Raw genomic sequence first — 21,398 nt, 5'->3', positions numbered from 1 at the left:
TGTGGCTCTGGCGTAGGCCGGTGGCTACAGCTCCGATTCAACCCCTAGCCTGGAACCTCCATATGCCGCGGGAGCGGCCCAAGAAATAGCAACAACAACAACAACAACAACAACAACAACAAAAAGACAAAAGACAAAAAAAAAAAAAACAAAAAAACAATGACTGCCATGTAGCATACTCAATAAATACTAGCTATTAGCTATGATTAGCTACCTGTTCAATGGCATGCCATTTAAAAAGACTGCTTCTCTAGTTTGGTGGTTCCTGTATGTTCAGATTTCACAGACCAGGAAAATATTTGGATTTTAAAATGAGGAGGTATCCCAGGGTTACCATATTTTAAAAACTCACCACTTATTCTATCACTTTATAAAAGGATATGTCAAATTCCCCCCATCCCTAAAAAGGAGGACATAATCTCAGAATGTAAAAATGGGATAATATGATTTTTAAAAAACTCACTATAATGTTTCACTTTTTCTTTTCTTTTCTTTTTGCTTTTTAGGGCCACACCTGCAGCATATGGAGGTTCCCAGGCTAGGGGTCCAATCGGAGCTAAAACTTCTGGCCTACGCCACATCCACAGCAACACAGGATCTGAGCCGTGTCTGCGACCTACACCACAGCTCATGGCAATGCCAGATCCTTAACCCACTGAACGAGGATTGAACCTGAAACCTCATGGTTCCTATTCAGATTTGCTTTCGCTGCAACACGTTGGGAACTCCTCTAAAGTTTTCCATATTATTCAAAAAACATCTACTATAGGGCAGGCATAGAGTTAAACGTTAGGGCCCAGAGATAAACCTTGAAGGCGAGGGTTACCAAACTCTGAAGAATGCTGCAGCAGGCACAGATACAAGGCACCATTACCACTGAGAGGAAAGCTACTACTTCAGCCTAGGGATGGGAGAGGAGAGTGCTGAGAAAGGCCTCAGGTAGAAATAATGCACTTTAGGGAAATCTTCAAGACTCAAGAAAGGGAAAGGAGAAAAAGAAGGGTGTTTCCTGGCAGAAGACAGCAATGGAAAGTCAGAGAGGCATGAAAGAATGTGCTATGTTGAAGGGACTGCAAAGTAGAGTGGGGTGAGTAGGCCTGAGGGGAAGCAGCACTTGTAGGAGATGAAGCCTGGGAAGTAAGCAAAATCAGATTATAAGAGTTCCCGAGAGGTGCCAGGACAATTAAAAGGGGAAACAGACTTTTTAACAAATGTTGCTGGGCCAACTGGATATTTACATACAAAAGAATCAAGTTTAGCCCCCCCCATCTCAGACTAACTCAAAATGGACAGAAGACCTAAATATAAGACCTAAACTAGAAAACTCTTAAAACACAGGCTTAAATTTTGTGGCTTTGAATTAGGCAACAGTATCTCAGCTGTAACACCACAAATATAACCAAAAAAGAAAAACAGCAACTTCATTAAAATTACAAATCAAAACCATAATGAGATACCACTTTATACCCACTACGATGGCCAAAATAAAAAAACCCAAACAGGAGTTCCCGCTATGGCTCAGTGGAAACAAATCTGACTAGCATCCATGGGGACGCAGGTTTGATCCCTGGCCTCGCTCAGTGGGTTAAGAATCTGGTGTTGCTGTGAGCTGTGGTGGTCACAGACAAGGTCTGGACCTGGCGTTGCTGTGGCTGTGGCGTAGGCTGGCAGCTGTAGCTCCGATTCGACCTCTAGCCTGGGAATTTCCACATGCTGCGGCTGCAGCTCTAAAAAGACAGAAAAATAAGAAATAAAAAGGAATGAAGTGGAGTTCTCCTATGGTGCATCAGGTTAAGAATGCAGTGGTATTGCCACTGCAGTGGATTAAGTGGATGCTATGGCACGGGTTCAATCCCTGGGTGGGGAACTTCCACATGCCCCTCCTCCCCTCCAAAAAGGAATGAAGTATTGATACATGCTACAACATGTATGAATCTTGAAAACATGCTAAGAAAAAGAAGCCACGTCACAAGCAAGTAGATCAGTAGCTGCCTAGGACTAGAGGGAGGGAGGGGATGGGAGTGGCTACTACTGGATGGTGAGTTAGTTTTTGGAGTGATTAAAAGAAGTTCTAGAGGAATTCCTGTCATGAGTCAGTGGTAATGAACCTAACTAGGTTGGGTTCAATCCACGAGGACACAGGTTCAATCCTGGTCTCACTCAAAGGGTTGAAGATCCAGCACTGGCCGTGAGCTGTGGTGCAGGTCACAGAGGTGGCTTGGATCCCGCGTTACTGTGGCTGTGGCATACGTCAGCATCAACATCTCCAATTCAACCCCTAGCCTGGGAACTTCCGTATGCTGCTGGTACAGCCCTAAAAAGACAAAAAAAAAAAAAAAAAAAGTTCCAGAATTAGACTACTGTGATTGTTGCACAACATTGAAAATATAATAAAAATCGCTGAACTGTATACTTTAAAATGGTGAATTTTATGGTATGTGAATTATATTTGATTTTTTTTTTTTTTTTTTTTTTTTAAAGAATAATATGGAGTTTCCATTATGGCTTAGCAGGTTAAAAACCCGACTAATATCCATGGGGATGTGCGCTCAATTCCTGGCCTTACTCAGTGGGCTAAGGATCCAGTGTTGCTGTGAGCTGTGGTGTAGGTTACAGATGCAGCGTGGATCCAGCATTGCCATGGTTGTGGTGCAGGCCGGCAGCTGCAACTCCAATTTGACTTGGGAACTTCCATATGCCATGGGTGTGGTCCTTTAAAAAAAACAAAAACAAAAAAAAGGCCCAATAGTGTGCCTGCTGAGTATTTTATATTTTTATTGCTTTTATGCTTCATTATGATTTTCCACTATCATGCTACTTCTCACCTGTTGTGCAGGACCATTTGCTGAGAGGGCTACAGCTGGGGAAGTGGCAGTTGTGATAACCCCTCCTGCTACTCTCAGCATTGTGGTTCCAGGCTTTGAGAGCTGTGAGGTGGCTGGCACAGACTTCAATGTGCTATCAGATATTTTCATTAGAGATGCCTGTCCCCCAGGGGCTGCCTGGAGAAACAAAATGAGTTGGAGTAATAATGTTACTCTGGTTAATAGGCACAATTTAATCCTTACCTACATATGCTCCCCCCACCCCCACCCCCAATAGCGCATCCCTAAGAAAGTCTTGCTAATTAAAACTATATGAAGTGGTTATGCACTTTCCAACAAGTTGTCAGGTGTGTGACATTTTAATTCAAATGTTCCTTTATCTCTGATGTAGAACAGGTAACTGAATTTGCAAGACTCTATTTGACAGCTGAAAGAAACCAGGCATTTGTTATCAAAATAATTGAATCCAAAGTACTCCTAAATGTATACGTGATCTGTAGACATGAAAATCTAACCAAGAAGGACCAGCTTTAAATGGGTAAGTTAATGGTGCTCTAGGCTAGTACAGGCTTAGCATTTTTGTACCAGAGAATCATTAAGCAAATTATAGTTTTAGTGGTTTAAGTCAAGGCTCAGCAAACTTTTTTTGTAAATGGCATAAGTAAGCATTTTCAGCTTTGCAGGTTGGCAAAACCACTGCATGAAAAGTCATGATTAGAATCCAAAAGTAGGGAGTTCCCGTCGTGGCGCAGTGGTTAACGAATCCGACTAGGAACCATGAGGTTGAGGGTTCGGTCCCTGCCCTTGCTCAGTGGGTTAATGATCCGGCGTTGCCGTGAGCTGTGGTGTAGGTTGCAGACGCGGCTCGGATCCCGCGTTGCTGTGGCTCTGGCGTAGGCCGGTGGCTACAGCTCCGATTCAACCCCTAGCCTGGGAACATCCATATGCCGCAGGAGCGGCCCAAGAAATAGCAACAACAACAACAACAACAAAAGACAAAAGACAAAAAAATAAATAAATAAATAAATAAAAATTAAAAAATGGTGATTTACAAATGACACTTTATAAACTAGAAAAGAAAAATTAAAAAAAAAAAAAAAAAAGAATCCAAAAGTAGTAGCCATGACATTATTATGTATTGGAGTCTCATGCAAATTATTATTATTATTTTGTCTTTTTGTCTTTTTAGGGCCGCTCCAGCAACTTATGGAGGTTCCCAGGTTAGGGGTCCAACTGCAGCTTTAGCCACAGCAATGCAGCAACCAAGCCTCGTCTGTGACCAACGCCATAGTTTCCAGCAATACCAGATCCTTAACCCACTGAGCGAGGCCAGGGATCAAACCCACGTCCTCACAGATGCTAGTTGGGGTTGCTAACTGCTGAGCCACAATGGAAACTCCCAGTCTCATACAAATTAAAAGCAAACTAAGATATCACTCACAAAAATGGCTAAAATTAAAATGAATAATGATACCGCATGTTAGTGAGAATGTACAGTAACTGGAACTGTCCCACATTACTTATGGGAGAGTCAAATGTACACTCGCTTTGTAAAACTATCTGTCAATTTCTTAGAAAACTTCTTATAAAGGTATATTTACCCTATGACAGAGCTATCCTACTGTACAAATGATCTATTTGAGACTGTTCATAACAGTGTCATTCCTAAGTCAAAAAATGGAAATAATCCAAGTGTCCATCAACAGAATAGATCATGCAACAAAATATTACTCAAGAATAAAAAAGAATAAGTAATTATACACATATGGATAAATCTCAAAAACATTTTGTTCAATAATAGAAGCTATCATAAACGACTATATACTACATAATTTTATTGATATGAAGTTCAAGAACAGACAACAGCTAATCTATGGTGACAGAAAAAGAAAAATGGTAATAGAACAAAAGGGAAAAGAGAAATGAAGGGTATATTTTAGTGTGATGGAAATGCTGAATATCTTGATTGGGATGATGCTTGCAAGAGCATATACATTTGCCAAAACTCACTAGGCAGTACCCTTGTGATCTGTTCACTATTCTATGTAAATTGTACTTTAATAAAAGGCAACAGAAAACATCTCAGCTTTGGAAGAACAGAAAGTCACTGCATTGGCTGCAACATAAGCAGGATAGAAGAAATTAGCTAAGATTTTAGAGAATTGCCTGAAGAATTTCAGGGCCTCGCATCTGTTTGAAACAGCAAAGAGCATCTGACCAAAGACAAATTAGTACTTATGGAAACCAAATGCTGATAATTTGAAAAGATCATAAAATTGATAAATCTCCAGATAGACTGATCAAGAAAAAAAGACATATAATTATCAAAATTGATAATGAAAAAGGGGACATCACTAAAGATTCTGAAGACATTAAAAAGATAATAAGGGAAAATTATGAACAAGTTTGTGCCAAGAAATTTGACTACTTAGATGTAATAAATTCGTTTAAAGATATAAACTACCAAGCTTCCTCAAGACAAAATAAATAACCGGAATAGTCAGTCATATGTGTATTAAATAAATTGAAATTATAGTTAAAAACCTTCCCAATTAGGAAAACTCCAGGCCATTATGGTTTTACTAGTGTAAAGTTAAGGAAGAAATAATACCAAGTCGACATAAAGGCTTCCCAAAAAAGTAAAGAGGAGGTAAAAATTTCCAACTCATTTTATGAGGCCAACATTACTCTGATACCAAAAACAGACATAAACTACAAAGTCGGGTTTAATCCAGGAAGGCAAAGTTGGTTTAACATTTAAAAAAATCAATGTAATTCACCACATTAACAAACTGAAAAAGAAAAATCACATGACCTCTCAAGAGAGAGAGAAAAGGCATTTGACAAAAATTCAATATTCGTTTCGTGCTTTGGGAACTGATCTACATACAGTCATAAAAAGTGCCCTGTTTGTTGATAATGGCATTATACCGTCTATAGCCTTCCACACCTTGTTTCATGTGTAAGTTCTTGAGGTTTAGCTACAGAGTCCCCTGAGGATGATTATGATTTCCTTCACCCCGTTACAATTCCCTGTCATTCTTCACCTATACGAAAGAAGCTGTAGAAACACACACCAAACTCCCTCAGTGTTTACTTTCTATATGGACACTGTGGCTGAAATTACCTATAGCACTATTCAGAATCTCCTATATATGAAGTCCCTCCAGAGACATTTTGGAATGAACGGTCAAGAAAATCTTCATTTCTTCTAAGAAAATATTATGTGGTTATTTTTCTCCTCTCACATATAGTGTGGATTTTATAAGTGATCATCCTTCTTATTTTGCTTTCACAAATTTTATTCAATATATAGGTCATTACTGTTTGCATAGCTAAATTACTCCCTGGTATCATCTTCTCATTCTACTTAAATTTTCCCAAATCTTAAGATTTTACTCTCATTTTTCTTTACTATGTTACTGCTTCTTTTCTTATGCAACCATAATTTGTTTGTGGAAAGAGATAAGCTTTAAATATTTTAAGTAAATGCCATGACTACCACATATTTGGGGGTGTGTGTGTGTGTGCGTGTGTGTGTGTGTATTTACCTGGGTAAACAAAGTGGTTTTTTGTCCAGAGATAACTTTTAACGTTTGCTGTCCTTGTGCAGAAGATGTGCTGACTCCCAGTGTTCCTTGGACCACTGACCCCGTAGTCAGCTGTTTTCCAGATGTCTGCGGTGACGGCTGGCCAACTAAAAATGTGCCCTATGTTACAAAGAAATGAAGACTTAATCAGTAATTTGTTAAATTCAAATGACTTATTCTGATCCTTTAAAACACAAGGTCCCACATTATAAGCTCCCCTTCAACTCAATTAAAATAACTGAAAAGAACAGCTCTGGTCTCAGTGTCACTGCCACTAGTTATCCCTGCTCCTCGCATTTTGTACTGTTGTTAGAGGGCAGGCTGTTAGAAACTGAAGTTTTACAATCTAGTCCTCATAGGTGGATTTAATCGTTCAGACTGTTAACTATCCACCTGTCTCACTAAGAACATCTGGAACCAAAATTCCATTACCTTCCTGAGAGAGAAGACAAGACTAGCAACGAGGGGAAAGGCGGCAGAAACCTGTTCCTAATATTGGATCCAAGATAGTTCTGAATACCATAACTTTATACTATTTCTTTGGTTACTCCCATCTAAAGAAAAATTTCAACTGCACATTAATACTTTTCCAAATCCATAAGAGGCAAAAGCATAGCAAAAACCTTTCAGAAAGATCTGGGTTTAAATCCAAACTCTACCACTGGCTTAGCAGTGCAATCTTGGATAAGTTACTTAAGTCTGAATCTGCACCTACTTTCCTCTGAAAATAAAGCAAGCCTAAAATGACAGATTTCTAACATGGCTAAAATGTTAGTACTGACCCTTGATCCCAGAGCTATAAAGGTAAATCCACTATAATCAAAGGCAGATATCAAGTAACTAAATGATTTAACAGATCAGAAATGACCATACCTGGGGGGTTTGCTTGAGGATGTAAGACGTGTACGTCAGGTGCTGGGATATCCCTCCAGGGCCCGCGGGGCTTTGGGCTGCTGTTCCTCCTCCTCCAGTGTTGCTACTACCTCCACCTCCACCTCCACCACCGCTGCTGCCGCCGCCACTACCGCCACCACCACCGCCGCCACCACCGCCACCACCACCACCACCACCACCACCACCAGCTGAGCCAGACTGGAGGTCTGAAGACACAACAAATGATAGCATCATCAAAAAAGTATTTATAGAAGGCTTAACAGAAAAAAACAGATGAGCTCAGAGAGATGTTTCTTTTACGGCTCCATTCCTTTTCTTTCCTTCATTTCTTCTTTTTTATAATAAACTGAGTGTGTGACAAGAGAGAAGATTTCCTAGTGCTAAAGACAAATTTATTTACTTTTGACTGAATGATGGTCAACTAGTTCGGCTCTCAGTGCTGCAATGAAAACTTATCTTTGACAAGTGTTTTGGCTTAGCTGAGGAAGATCAAGAGAGAGTCTGGTACATTTCCTAACCCAGTGCTTTTAATCAACACTTAGAATGTGTTCAGTTAAGTGCTCTCAAACTTTCTGGCATCTGATTCAATTTCAGTGAAACTGCTGGAATTCAGTGTAATTTTACAGTACTCTATCTTTTCTGTCTCCCCCTGCTCTGGAAAAAAAATTTAAGACTTTCCTCATATTCAGAATGACTCCAGAGCCCCATTTATCTTTTAAATTTCCTTTTTTGGCTGCCCTGTGGCATACGGAGTTCCTGGGCTAGGGATCAGATCCGAGCTGCAGGCAAGGGAACTCTGAGCCCCATTCTTTTTTGCTTTTCAAATTCCACTTTGAAGCCTTTGGATTAACTTCCCTTCTGGTAATTTATATATTATACATATAAATGAAAATCCAAGTAGCTCTCTGGATGAATTTTGGAATACTTTTTCTTTTTCTTATATATCTAAATTTTTGATACACCATTGCTTAGGTAGGAGGAAAAAATACCAGGGTGAGAGTAGAAATCGCCCGTTACAGTCCATAAACAAAATGGTGACCAGCTTTTGAAAGGGAGTCCTCCTAACCCCCTAAAACCGAGTTCCTCTGTTGAGTTTATGATGAATCTCGCTATCCAAGATTTTACTCCCTTTCTTGTCTCCTCTGACCTCAATCCTGTGCTAAGTGAACATTAATCAACCAGGGTCAGGTGATTAAAACTGCTGTTGTTAACATCGTTAATGTACTAAAATTGCTCTTGTCAACAACAGAATTAATGTGTTCAAATCACTCTTGGAGATAACATCACTAAGGTAAAAACTCAGACTGATTCTCCAAGGCAAGATGAACTAACAGACACCTAAGCCATGGACCACCTGGCCAGAGAAAGATAAACCACAGACATCCTGATTCCCCAAACTCACAGAGACAGCATTCTCCCAAAACTGCCTCACTAGCCGTACTTCTTTAGTGTAATTTGTTCCTGATCCCACCAAACTGAATAGATAAATCTAAGACAATAGTATCACCTCCTAAAACTATGATTATTTAAAGCCACTTCTAGTTAAAATATGTGTACAATTTTAAATACATCTGGACAAATGCTAGCATTCTACCACCAAAGAGAGCTATGAATATGCTTCCTGGAACAGGTAAGAAATGCACTTCTGGTGGATGAGATGAACATACCCAGAGACCAAAGAACCAAATGATATAATGATGGACTAACTAGCATTGTTGGTAGCCCGCAGGATGGCTCCTTGAGGGATCAGCAGCAGTTTGCCTTTTCCTGAAGGGTTCTTGCTGTTCGTGGTAAGGTAGAGTTTAGTGCCAGGCGGCAAATTTGCCAAGTTGGCCAAATTAGTGGCTGGTAGCTGCAGCGTTGCCATTACTAAAAAGGGGAAAAAAGAAAAGAAAAAACAGTAAGATAAATTAGAACTGAGGGCACCGTTATCTCTAAAATTAAAACACACACAGTAATAAAATACTTACCTAAAAACACTAACAAGCAATAAGCTCTACAGTTTGCTTCCTAGATGCACAATGCTTTAAAGGCTGAGATTCTTAATTATTAATTAAAAAGTTTACATAATAGAAGAGCTTGCTATAAACTATTAAGAAATTCATATCTGAGAGTTCCCATCATGGCTCAGCAGTTAATGAATCTAAGCATCCTTGAGGACTCGGGTTCAATCTCTGGCCTTGCTCAGTGTGTTAAGGATCTGGTGTTACCATGAGCTGTGGTGTAGGCTGCAGATGTGGCTTGGGTCCTGCGTTGCTGTGGCTGTGTTGTAGGCCAGCAGCTATAGCTCTGATTCAACCCCCAGCCTGAGAACCTCCATATGCCGCCAGTGCGGCCCTAAAAAGCAAAAAAGGAAAAAAAGAAATTCATATCTGTATGTTAAGTGGGGGACCATATGTCCTGGTTTTCCCAAAACAGTTACAATTTATACTTATGTCCCAATGTAATTATAAATATGACTCTTTTTACTCTTAACAGTACTGTGCTTTAGATGATCAATGAAATGATCACTGACTCTCTATGGATGAGTACACCCCCTCCCCATTGTTTAAAGACCCTTTATGTCAATTTCTAGTAATGGTTGAATCTACTGATTTGAAACAACTTCTAGCTTTGCTCACTTTCTAAGAACTAAAAAAAATGCTACAGTCAACAACTAGCACATATCCTGTAAAACTATAATCCATTTTTTTAAAGTCTCACCTATGTCAAGATTTTCGCTTACCCCTTAGAGTTTAATTCTCGATGTACATGGCTGTAAAACCTCTAACCACGAAAACTTTCTGCAGTCACTGTGAATTCAAATCTCCGTGAAATGAAGCCTACAGAACCGTGGGTGTCACCACAGGGAAAGGACTCTCAGTGCCTCATCACCACTTCACTGTCAAAGCTTTGGGAGGCAGGAACCCTAGAAGCTGCCCCCAGATACCAGGGACTGATATGAAACTGAGGGTCATCCCTCTCCGTTATAACAACCCCATCTTACACACTGCATAGCAGCCATGCCACCTGCACCAGCAGTCCCATCTCCACACTGCTCAGAGTCCCTAATCTGAACCCATCTCCTCATTCGTTCCTTCTTCCCTAACTTATTTACTGCGCCCCCCTCGGAATTCCTGTTGTGATCATAACACCCTCTAGAACCTCCATCTCCTTGAACATTATCTCCTTTTTGTGGTAATTAAACATGTCAGTCATCTGAAGGTAGGACTCCCCCAGCACCCCTCCAGTAGGAGCTGTTTTCTGTCTTACCCCAATGTCTGAGGGCTAGGACCAGGAGAGACTTTTTGCTCTCCAGCTTGGCTTTCAGACCATCATGACCCCTCACTCTGGAAAAAAAAGAAAAAAGGCCCCACTTCCTTTGAGGCTCATACTCAGGGACTGATAATAAACTGAGTGTCATCATCTCAGTTTAACATCATCTGTATCATCTTCTCTCTCTCATTTATTGAACTCCTAAGTCACTTCCCCCTCAATTGCTAAAGGCAGACTCCTGCCTCAAAGAACCGCATTCTCTGCTAAAGACCAACCTTTTCAGTGACAGCATTGTAGACAATGTACTCAATCCTCTGCTTTCTCAGAGCTTGATCTTCCCAACTACAAAGAGATCACTTGTTCCAGTCCATCTCACTCACTTTTAATGCCACAAGCTTGTAATCACCAGTTCTTCACCTCTGAAATCTTTATTTTGACATCCACTACCTTTCTATCCTTCCACTGCAACCATCCTTTGGTCTCATCAGGACCTTCAAATATGAGTAAATATCTAATCCCTTAGAGGTATTTCTTCATGCTCTCACAGGAATAATCAAGGACTAAAACATATTTAAAATGTTTAAACTTTTGTTTAGTAGAGAATGCCTTAGTCAAGTATCTTAAAATGCTGCTCGCAAATGACCACACCAAGATTTTAAGTCTGAAATATAACCCAAAGCGGAAATAAGGACAAATGAGAATTACTCTTCAGCTCTGAAAGCAGTATCAAGAAATACTCTCTATTTTTATTATTCTTGCTAAAACACACAGGCACGCACACACACCTCTTAATGTAAAAGCCCTAAGGACCTCTACATAAGATGTTACATGGAAAAGATTAACATGTTTTTATATACTCTTTATAACATCAATTTACTAGGTTTTCCTAGAGAGAACCAAACAGCATATCAAATCACTAGCACAGGGCATTTTGCAAGGGGCTGCTGCTGAAAGGGCGTCCAACTAGTAGCAGTTACCTGAACCCTGGGATCCACTTTTCTGAGGGCCAGCAGCTGTGACCTGAGCCTTGGTTAAGGCTTGCACCGGCTGGGCGACAATGGTTCCTCCACCTCCGCTCACGATTGCCTTGGCAACTCCTTGGGTCACAACTTGCTTTGGACCAACTGCTTTGGTGACAGATGAGCTCGCCTTAGCTACCAGGATCTGGCCACCACTGATTGCCACAGCCTGCTTCACTGTTGAAGGTAGAGTAGACCCAACTGGCACCCCAACAACCTGTTCAAAATAGAGGAGAATCTAGCACTGCTTCTTCTCACAGTACTTTGAGGTCTTAAAGTAGCATAGTCACTCTGTTCCAGCAAAGAACAAAGCAAAGTCCTAGTGATAACACAAGGACTCTAATTCAATCATCTAGAAATGCTACCTAGGAGGTGAACAGCAGTATTTCTTCAGTTTGAAGACTATTACAATAAAAGGTTACAGCTTTTCTTAACTCCAACAACTATCTATAACTTGTTTTAATTATAAAAAGTAATGTGTGTGTTTTTTTTTTTTTTAAGAAACTTAGGAAATACAGAGAAAAAACTCTACTCATCCAGAAATAATCTCTTAATATTTTAATGTAGTATTTACTTCTGATTCTTAATATATAAAATAAAAACAATATATAATATAAAAACAAAGTTTTGTGATTTTTAAATTTAACATCATGTTACAAGCATTTCCAAAATTAGTTTTCAAAAACATTTTTAAACAACCAAAAAATAATTATTAGAATAAATATATCATAATCTATGTAAATATTTCACTACTGAATGGATACTTAGGTAATTTTAAATTTCACATTATGAACAACTATGCAATAGACATTCCAATATTCAAACTATAAACTCCACTATACACTATTTTTATTTTTTTTGGTGAGAAATTACATTTATTATATGTACCACTAAAGTAACAACAAAATTTGTCAAAGGAAATTAAGTTCATGGTTTCCACAATGTTTTGCACCGCTACATAAACTAAATTTTCATCAGCAATATTTACAATGTGAATGAAGTTATCCACTATACACTTTTAAATATCACCTCTTCAGTAACCCGTTCTGTGTTATCCCCATCTGAAGCAATTATTTCTTCATCTCTATAACGTCTAATAATTCATGTCACTTATTATATAGTTTAACAGATGACACGTCTTCCAACTGACTTTTAAGAAAAATTATCTTTTTCTATATCCTTCTAATCATTCCTTTCCTTGAAAGTAAGCTAGTAAATTTTTAATTGAATTAAAAAAGGAAAACATCCTGGCACCCAAATTATGAAAGCTAGAAATACTTGGCTCTGAAAATACTGTACAGTGAACTCTCTCAGGTAAGAAAATACTATGGATCTCTTTTAAAACACAGTCAATAGCAGGAGGTTAAATTAGAAGAAACAAATACGGAAAACTGGGGCAGTGTTTCCCACTTCTCAATTCTATTTCATAAAAAGAAGTTCTCGGCAAAAGATCTGCCTTCTAAAGGTAAAAAGGATAAAAAAGGAAGTAATTTTCAACTATCAGACCAGAGAGGAAATCTTTAAAGCCTGGTAATACCAAAGCTAGAGGATATGGGAAAACATGAACTTTTGTTCACTGCAGGTATAAAGGTAAATTTGTACAGCCACTCCAGAGGGGTACCAGGTTATCCACCACAATTGAAAATTCACAAACCCCACTATTGCAGCAACTCTGCTTTAAGGAATATATCCAGAGAACTCTTAGACATGTGCTCAAGGGAACACACATACATAGTCTATGGTAGCATTATTTGTAATTTGTAAACAATTTTAATGTCTACAACATGTAACATGCTTAATGTCTATAGACAGAAAAATGGATAAATTCTGGTATAAGACAATGGAATACCATACATTAGTAAAAATGAACTGGAAATCACAACAGACTATGAAAGTACTAATACTGAGTGAAAGGAGAGTTGCATAAAAATATGAGTATAAATATCTTTTACGCAAATCTTCAAAACACACAACACTGAAAGTTACCTATGGCTATATACTTATGATAAAAAGTATGGCCTATAAAGCTACACATCCAAATTTATGACTGTTGCTTTGGGGAAGAACAAAGTAGACTTCAACTTTATCAGTCATGTTTTATTTGGAGAAAAAAATGATTTGAACTAAGTACAAACATGGTAATTTATGGTGGAGGATACATAGGCATCAATTATATTATTCTCCATATTTTACTGAAATTTTAGAATCTTTCCAAATTAAAAAAGTAACAGGAGTTCCCGTTGTGGCTCAGTGGTTAACGAATCTAAGAACCATGAGGTTGTGGGTTCGATCCTTGGCCTTGCTCAGTGGGTTAAGGATCCAGCATTGCCATGAGCTGTGGTGTAGGTTGCAGACGCGGCTCAGATCCCGCATTGCTGTGGCTGTGGCGTAGGCTTGGCAGCTACAGTTCCCACTAAACCCCTAGCCTGGGAACCTCCATATGCCGCAGGTGCGGCCCTAGAAAAGGCAAAAAGACAAAAAAAAAAAAAAAAAAAAAAAAAAGGATTCCGGGAGTCCCCGTTGTGGTGCAGCAGAAACGAATCCAACCAGGAACCATGAGGTTGTGGGTTTGATCCCTGGCCTTGCTCAGTGGGTTAAGGATTCAGCATTGCCATGAGCTGTGGTATAAAATAGGTTGCAGACATGGCTTGGATCTGACATTGCTGTGGCTGTGGTGCAGGCTGGCGGCTACGGCTCTGATTAGAACCCTAGCCAGAGAACCTCCATGTGCCCCAAGGGCGGCCCTAAAAAAACAAAACAAAACCAAAAAACAGGATTCCTTAAGAGGTAAAACAAAATGATAGATCATAATGCAACTTATGAATGGGATTTTTAAGTTAAAATAATTACTAGATCACACATGGTTCCTTTTCAAGGAGAGCAAATACAGTAAAATACACTTGCCATGTGCTTGGATAATATGGCTGATGTAAAGAAAATGGACCTCTAATCATTATAAACCATAGTGCAACACAGAAGAAAAGAGTCTGGGTTTTTATTAGCAGTCAGTCAGTCATGCTTTCCCACTTTTGTTCCACCAGTTAGTAGCTGGACGGTTACTTAACCTCTTTGAGCTTTGGCTCTAGATGCCTCATCTCTAAGATATGGATAATATTTATCTCATAAGATCATGAAGCATAAATGAGAGAAAGCTTCTAAAATGCCCAGGAGCATGATGTAAACAGTAAATGAAATGACAGCAGCAGCCAGCACACCTGTTACTATTAACTGAAGAATGGTCATTTTTGAGGCTACAGAGAGACTCAGGGCAGAGCCGAAGCATAAACATCGGTCACGGTCTTCAGGATTTGACCAGGGCAGAAGGCTGTGATTTTAAACCCTGGATTCAGTTAATACAACAGAAAACAGTGTAGATAAGATCTGGTACCTGCTTTGAGAAATGCTAACATCTGCTGAGACCGAGTAATGGACATGAAGGATTAGTTACAATAGTCTACTTGTGCATAGATTTAAGGAAGGTGAAGGAAGAAGGAAGAAACAAAAGAATCAGCGACTCAATTCGGGGCAGGAGGTGGGGGAAGCAAGTTTACCTAGAATGGAGAAGAGAAATTCTCCCAGCTAACCTGTCTTGGTTAAAACAATCCCTGATGATTATCCGAATCTCTTTATTCTGACTGCATAAGCCTCATTCTATAGACTACAAGGAGTGTGGCTATGGCTGCAGAGCTGGCTGGGCATACTCCTTCTCCCTAGAAATGTGGAGGTAAACCAACTTCTCACTAATCAAGAACTTTTCTGTGCATTAATGAAAACAAGTTTCTTGATGGAGAAAACTATTTTTAAGGTATGCCAGAAACTGCTAGTTGAACCCCAATATGTATTCTTTGCTTTTCTCCCACAATGACAGAGCCCCCAATTTTCAGTTAGGCACATGGTCACACAGAATACCAACTATATTTCCCAACCCCTTTACACATGGGTTTGACATCTAATTTCTGACTAAAGGGATGTGAACAGAGTAATGAGTGCAACTTTTGGGTTATGGCTCTCTCTGGCCCCCTTCCCCTTCTCTCTTTCTGCTGGCCAGAAATGTGAATATGGTGGCATGAGATGAAGTGGCTACCTTAGCGCATAAGCTGAAAACCAAAATTTGAAAACAACAGAGCAAAAAAATAGAGTCTTTTTTTACATTTCCTAAATATTTCAAACTTAATAATGTACTTCCTAAGGTAAATTACACATAATCTACTTTCATGTTCCTAAATTAACAAAGAAAGCAAAGATCTTAAAGGATAATAATGCTTACATGTGATATCACTTGTATACGGAATTTAAACAAATACAATGAACTAGAGAATAGAACAAAAAAGAAGCAGACTTGCATGTATAGAGAACAAACTGGTGGTTACCAGTGGGGAGAAAAAAGGGAGGACAGGCAGCGTAGGGGCGGGGGATCAAGAGGTACAAATGGGAGTTCCCTCGTGGTGCAGTGGGTTAAGGATCCACTGTTGTCACTGTTGCAGCCAGTGCTATGGTACAAGTTTCAATCCCTGGCCCAGGAACTTCCACATGTCATGGGCATGGCCACAAAAAAGAAGTACAATTAGGTATAAAACATGTACAACATAGTGCAGTAAATATTTTAAAATAACTGTAAATGGAGTATAACCTTTAAAAATTGTGAATCACTACATTAATACCTGTAACTCATATAATATTATACACCAACTCTATTTCAATTTTATTTTATTTATTAATGTCTTTTAAGGGCCATATCCCAGGCTAGGGGTCAAATCAGAGGTACAGCTGCTGACCTACACCACAGCTCGACAAAGCTAGATCCTTAACCCACTGAGTGAGCACAGGGATGAAACCTGTGTCCTCATGGATGCTAGTCAGATTTGTTTCCATTGTGCCACAAGGGGAACTCCTATCTACTTCAATTTTTTAAAAAAGGAAATTAAGACATATGTGAACCTAATTTCTTTCCCCAAACCCTATGCATCTGACTTGCTTTTCCCTCCTTGTGCCAACCTCTATTCTCATAGTCAGCTGCTTCAAAATGTCCAGAATATGGCACATCCAATCTCTCCAAGAGCCAAATAAAGCATGGTGTCCCACGCTGGCCACAGGAGGACAGATTTTATTAGCAGAGCTTGTCCACCAGGAGCAAACCACTCACAAGATGCACCAACCCACCCCTAATGTTTATCCTAAAACACCGAGAATGAGGAAGTCTGGCAATCTACTGGGAAAAACCCTATGACAAGCTGCCTAGAGACACTACAAGGAAGTTTCCTAAGTAGGACACTGTAACCCCAACTTACTATTATTTTTTTTAAACACAGCATTTTGGCCTAGAGCCCGAACTCACCTACCAACTGTTCTCTTCCCCTTCCCACAGCTTCCACAGCTCTTCTCTCTGCATTCTGAATTTCCCTCTAGTTTCACAGAGCAGACATCTTTGTTCTGTATGTTATATATACTTCGATTCAAGCTTTGATTCAGTACTTCTATTCCTGCCCTCCCTGTGCCCTGTACAGACCTGTGAATGTCAGAATCTTCTTTAGCAACTTGAAGGTGAGGAGTCTGTATGCATCATATTTTCCTCTAGATATTGAAAAATGTAGCCATTTATGATTTAGTTCTCAATGACAGGCACTATCACATGGTACTCATGCACATACACACAGGACTGGTCCTCATATAACATCAGCTGTTATCACTTAGTACCTGCTCTGTGCTACGTCCTCCATATACTATGATTTTTAATTCTCCCACAACTCTGCCAAGTAGAGGATATCTTCCCCTTTTATTAGATGAAAAAACAAGGTTGAGAGATAAATATGCCCAGCTCACATAATGAATGAGTGGCTGGGATCTGAAATGGCAGCAAGCTCTAATTCCAAAGCTCACGCTCTTTTAACTATACCACACTGCTTCCTTCCCATATGAACCCACCCCAATTCCTCAGTTGTCTCTTTTCATGTCAAAAGCAGCACCTCTCTCTACTTTTATGAAAAAGATAAGTTGTGCTTCTATTACTCCGAAGTTGTGCATTAGGTAAAACAGTACTATTCTGTTCACCCTTCTGTTTTCTGGCATTCTTTCTTAGACTGCACCTCAGCAACAACCAGGGACAGTCTTGCAGATAGCTCCTACTCTTGAGTCCAAAGCACGTACTAAATTTCCTGGGTAGACAGTGATGTCTTTTCTCACGGTCTGCTACTTCTCTGCAGTTTTGTTCACAGCCCTCTGCGGCTTTTCTTATCAGGTGCTCTTGCACCTTATTTAGGGCATTCTAGCACAAGCCTATCCACTTCCTCTTGGTCCTATTTTGCCATTAGGTAGGAGGCAATGTGATAAGAAAGCCAATTCAGTTGTTCAGCATTACTGAGTGAGCAGATTTGCAAAATGCAAAAAGTGGCAAAAAGTAGAAACTTATCAGAGCTTCTGAGCATAAAGAGCAATGCTGTAATCATTCAAAAACTTAAATCAGTAATATGCCATGCACTTCTAAGGGAAGCAAAATAGATTTTGAAGAACACACAGGATGTAAAGTCCAGGTGACAATAACCGATTCACAAAAGGACTTCATCGAAATGCTTATCCCCGAGGCCAAGACAACAGAGGGAGCATCAGGAAGTAGCTGGGAGTTGCCTGTCTTAATGATTCTGGCTATGGAGCCCCAGAGTCAAATTTGAGGCTATAGTTCTATGGTTCCTAAATTTGCCTAATCATATGAGTCAATAGGAGAGTTTGTTAAAAATCCAGATTCCCAGGGCCTCCAAGAAGATTACGATTCAATAAATCTGAGATAGGGGCCTCAGTACCTGCATATTTTAAATCATCAGTTAGTGTTATGACCAGATAAGTTTGGCAAAGTGGTTAATGAACTCCTACAGATTTTAGAACTACTTATAAAACCATGAATTTTTAACTTGATCTATAGGTAGCTATCTAGACTAACTAAAATGTCTAAAACCTTTTCTTATTTTAAATTTTAAAACAAGCACTTCACATAATATTCTTAATAGCTTTAGGATATATCTTCCCTAAAAGTGAGATGTTAACTCTGCATGTTCTAAAAGCATGCTTTAGGTTATAGATAATGGCTCACATTTTTTTTTTTTTTCTTTTCTTTTAAAGCTGCAGCATGCAGTGGTTTGATGTGGGATCTCAGTTCCCAGACCAGGGATCTTTTCACTGCCACAGTGGTCAAAGTGCCAAATCCTAACCACTGTATCACCAGGGAACTCCCAAATTTTAATAGTTCTGGAATGGGGAGTTTCTGAGTCAGAAGACCTGGGTTTAAATTTTCTGCCACTCACTATTATTATTATTTTAACAAGCAAATACAAAATTTTAACACCATGTTATTTCCAACATGTTTAAAAATCCCCTAAGTTAGGGGGTGCCTCGTTTCATCCAATCCAAGTCCACAGCTTCAGAAAGCCAGGAGCTATGTCTTTTCAGCCAGTCTGCTCCTCTGCTTCCTAGTCTTTCTTTCAAGGAAGGGAGGCCAAAATATTTCAAACAGGGAACAAAACCATAGTTAAGCTTCCAGTTTAGGTTTCTAAGGTGGAGCAAGGGAAGAACCCCACTGACGCCAAAGAAATGGACAAGGCTAAGGTGGATTACTTCTTTACAGCTTTGTGGAGGGGAAAAAAAGTCCTACCGAACAAAAATGAGTACCAAGATTTACTAAGCCTGGATCACAAAAGGAATCTGCAACCTCTGAAGAAAAACAATCTGAAAAAGAGCTATTTTGAGGCCTGATAAAATACTGGGAGGAGTGATTAAAGAGAGGAATGAGCTCCAACAGATGGAAAAATGCTCACGATGAAGTGGTATAAAAACTTCAGCCAAATTTTTAGTGGTGGTGGCTACTTTATCCTCCTCCTTGTTCCGCTATAGAGCCACACACCAAGCAGAGACTAGCAGAAAAAGGCTAGAAAGAGGGGCTGGGAGATGATGGATTCTGACTCTTGATTTTATTACTCAATTTCTCTTTTCTATTTCAAGTAGTCTTCAGTGGCTCTAAGACTAGCCTCCCAAGACCAAAATCAGTTGTTGGGAGGGGTCTGGGCTGGGGAACTGGGATGAGGACAGGCAATTCTGCACAGAGAAGATGAACTGCACTTCACAGAGCCTGGGGTGTGCGGGAAGGGACGAGGCAGCAATGACATGCTGAAGAGATGGGACCCGCCTCTGTTCCCAGCCTCGTTTTCTTCTAAAGTTTCCCCACCGGTGGCATTCTTGGCAGGCTTAGAGGCTGCCTTTTTTTCTTTTTCTGGGTTTTCCAACTTGTACAACCCTAGAGGAGGACCTTCAGCTCTGTATCCTGGACCTCCATCTCGGACTCATAAAGGTCAGGCTCAAAGGGATCACTGGTCATCCATGTGGTGCCACTGAGTATGAGCAGAACTAAAGTTAAACCTGGCAACATATTCACCCTCCTTTTCAAAGAGAACATTAAATGGCTGTAGAAGTTCATGTTTGGCGCACTCTACCACACCCATGCAGGCCTTCCCATCTTCGGTCTTAAAAGTAAAGGGCATGGCATCAAAACACCTTTTGACCTCACTGAAGAGGCATGTGAAGTTTTCATTTTTAGATCTTAACTACTCAGAAGGGTCTCATTTGTAAACGGCAGTTCTCTCTCTGTCCTACATCCCTGGCCTTGACCTGGCCTAAGCTGACAAGAACATCCACAATATCTACTTCATGTACCTTAAATTTGGGTTTTTCATGGTCCTTCTGCTGGTCTATGGGATTCTGGTTAATGGTTTTCTCTCCCTCAATGACATGCTGCTTCAACTGGTGTGACAGCACATCTTCCATCAGAGTGCAATTAAATGAGTGGACAACTTGTGGGTTCTGGTTTCCAGGTCTGACCGGGTATAGGGCAGCTTCAGCACAAAGGTAAGCTGCCTTAATGACATCTGCTTTCCACCAGGTTACTTTGGTCCCCAGAGCTACATCAACCATGGAAGTGTGAGCCACATCAGTGATGCAGCCATCCACATGGACCCCCACGTCCATTTTTACCAAGTCACCTTCCTTGACAATACAGTCCTGGTCACTCTTCAAAAAGGAGAAGTAACATACACAGTTATTTACCGAAATGCTGGTGGGAAAGGCAATACCTTTCTACATTCCTTTATCTTTCTTAAAAATCACCCCCGTCTCTTCCATCATCATGGCATCACCTTTCCCTCACACAGGCTCAGTACCGACACACCTGAGCAAGATGCTTCCAACCACAGACTGAAGTACCTGGTTGTCAGTGTGGCCCCTCACTTCACAGTTGGTCATAACCAGGTCCTTGGCAATAGTTTGCTCAGGCTGCTCGTTCTCACCTGACATCTCCCCACCACCACCACCACTGCACCTTCGTCTCTCTGTCACCCTTCCCAGCCACAGGCTATGGCCAGAGCCCCCCAGTCCACAAGGGGAGCGTGAGCAAAAGCCTCTCTATCACTTATTAGCTGCATGCTTTCAAGGAAGTTGGCTAACCTCTCAGAGCCACAGTTTCCTTATTTGTCAAATAGGGGTAAAAACATTCACCTTGCAAGGCTGCTTGAGGATTACAAATAACGTATAAAAAAGAGCATGCTATAAACTCTGGCACTTTTTAGCACAAAGGATGCACGAAGACATGTAGCTCTTTTTTGTTTTTTCTTTTTACAGCCATACCTGTGGCATATGGAAGTTCCCAGGCTAGGGGGTGAAGTGGAACTGCAACTGAGGCCTAAGCCAAGCCAGCAACACCAGATCTGAGATCCATCTGCCACCTATGCCGCAGCTTATAACAATGTCGGATTCTTAACCCACTGAGAGAGGCCAGGGAT

The 21,398-nt window shown here is 40.2% G+C and overlaps 1 protein-coding gene and 1 pseudogene across 50 annotated transcripts in view; both read right to left on the bottom strand.

The window, feature by feature from the left end:
• The window catches only part of YEATS2 (YEATS domain containing 2), a 106,544-nt gene that overhangs the window by 22,709 nt on the left and 62,437 nt on the right, over window positions 1–21,398 (bottom strand). For all 50 annotated transcript variants that reach the window (XM_021069909.2, XM_021069914.2, XM_021069918.2 and 47 more), the window contains 5 exons: window positions 11,542–11,800; window positions 9,017–9,178; window positions 7,289–7,515; window positions 6,377–6,535; window positions 2,826–3,002 (listed from right to left, as the gene is read on the bottom strand). In XM_021069909.2, coding sequence (XP_020925568.2) covers window positions 2,826–3,002; window positions 6,377–6,535; window positions 7,289–7,515; window positions 9,017–9,178; window positions 11,542–11,800 — 984 coding nt within the window. The remainder of the gene's footprint in view (window positions 1–2,825; window positions 3,003–6,376; window positions 6,536–7,288; window positions 7,516–9,016; window positions 9,179–11,541; window positions 11,801–21,398) is intronic.
• LOC146397638 (proliferation-associated protein 2G4 pseudogene) lies at window positions 19,556–21,052 on the bottom strand (annotated as a pseudogene).

This window comes from Sus scrofa, chromosome 13, assembly GCF_054392235.1.
Source record: "Sus scrofa isolate SSC_HxYL_T2T_F1_AM1 chromosome 13, Sscrofa_HxYL_maternal_Yorkshire_Landrace_v2.0, whole genome shotgun sequence".
NCBI classification, from domain to species: domain Eukaryota; kingdom Metazoa; phylum Chordata; class Mammalia; order Artiodactyla; family Suidae; genus Sus; species Sus scrofa.
This window is presented reverse-complemented; position numbering and strand designations above follow the sequence as displayed.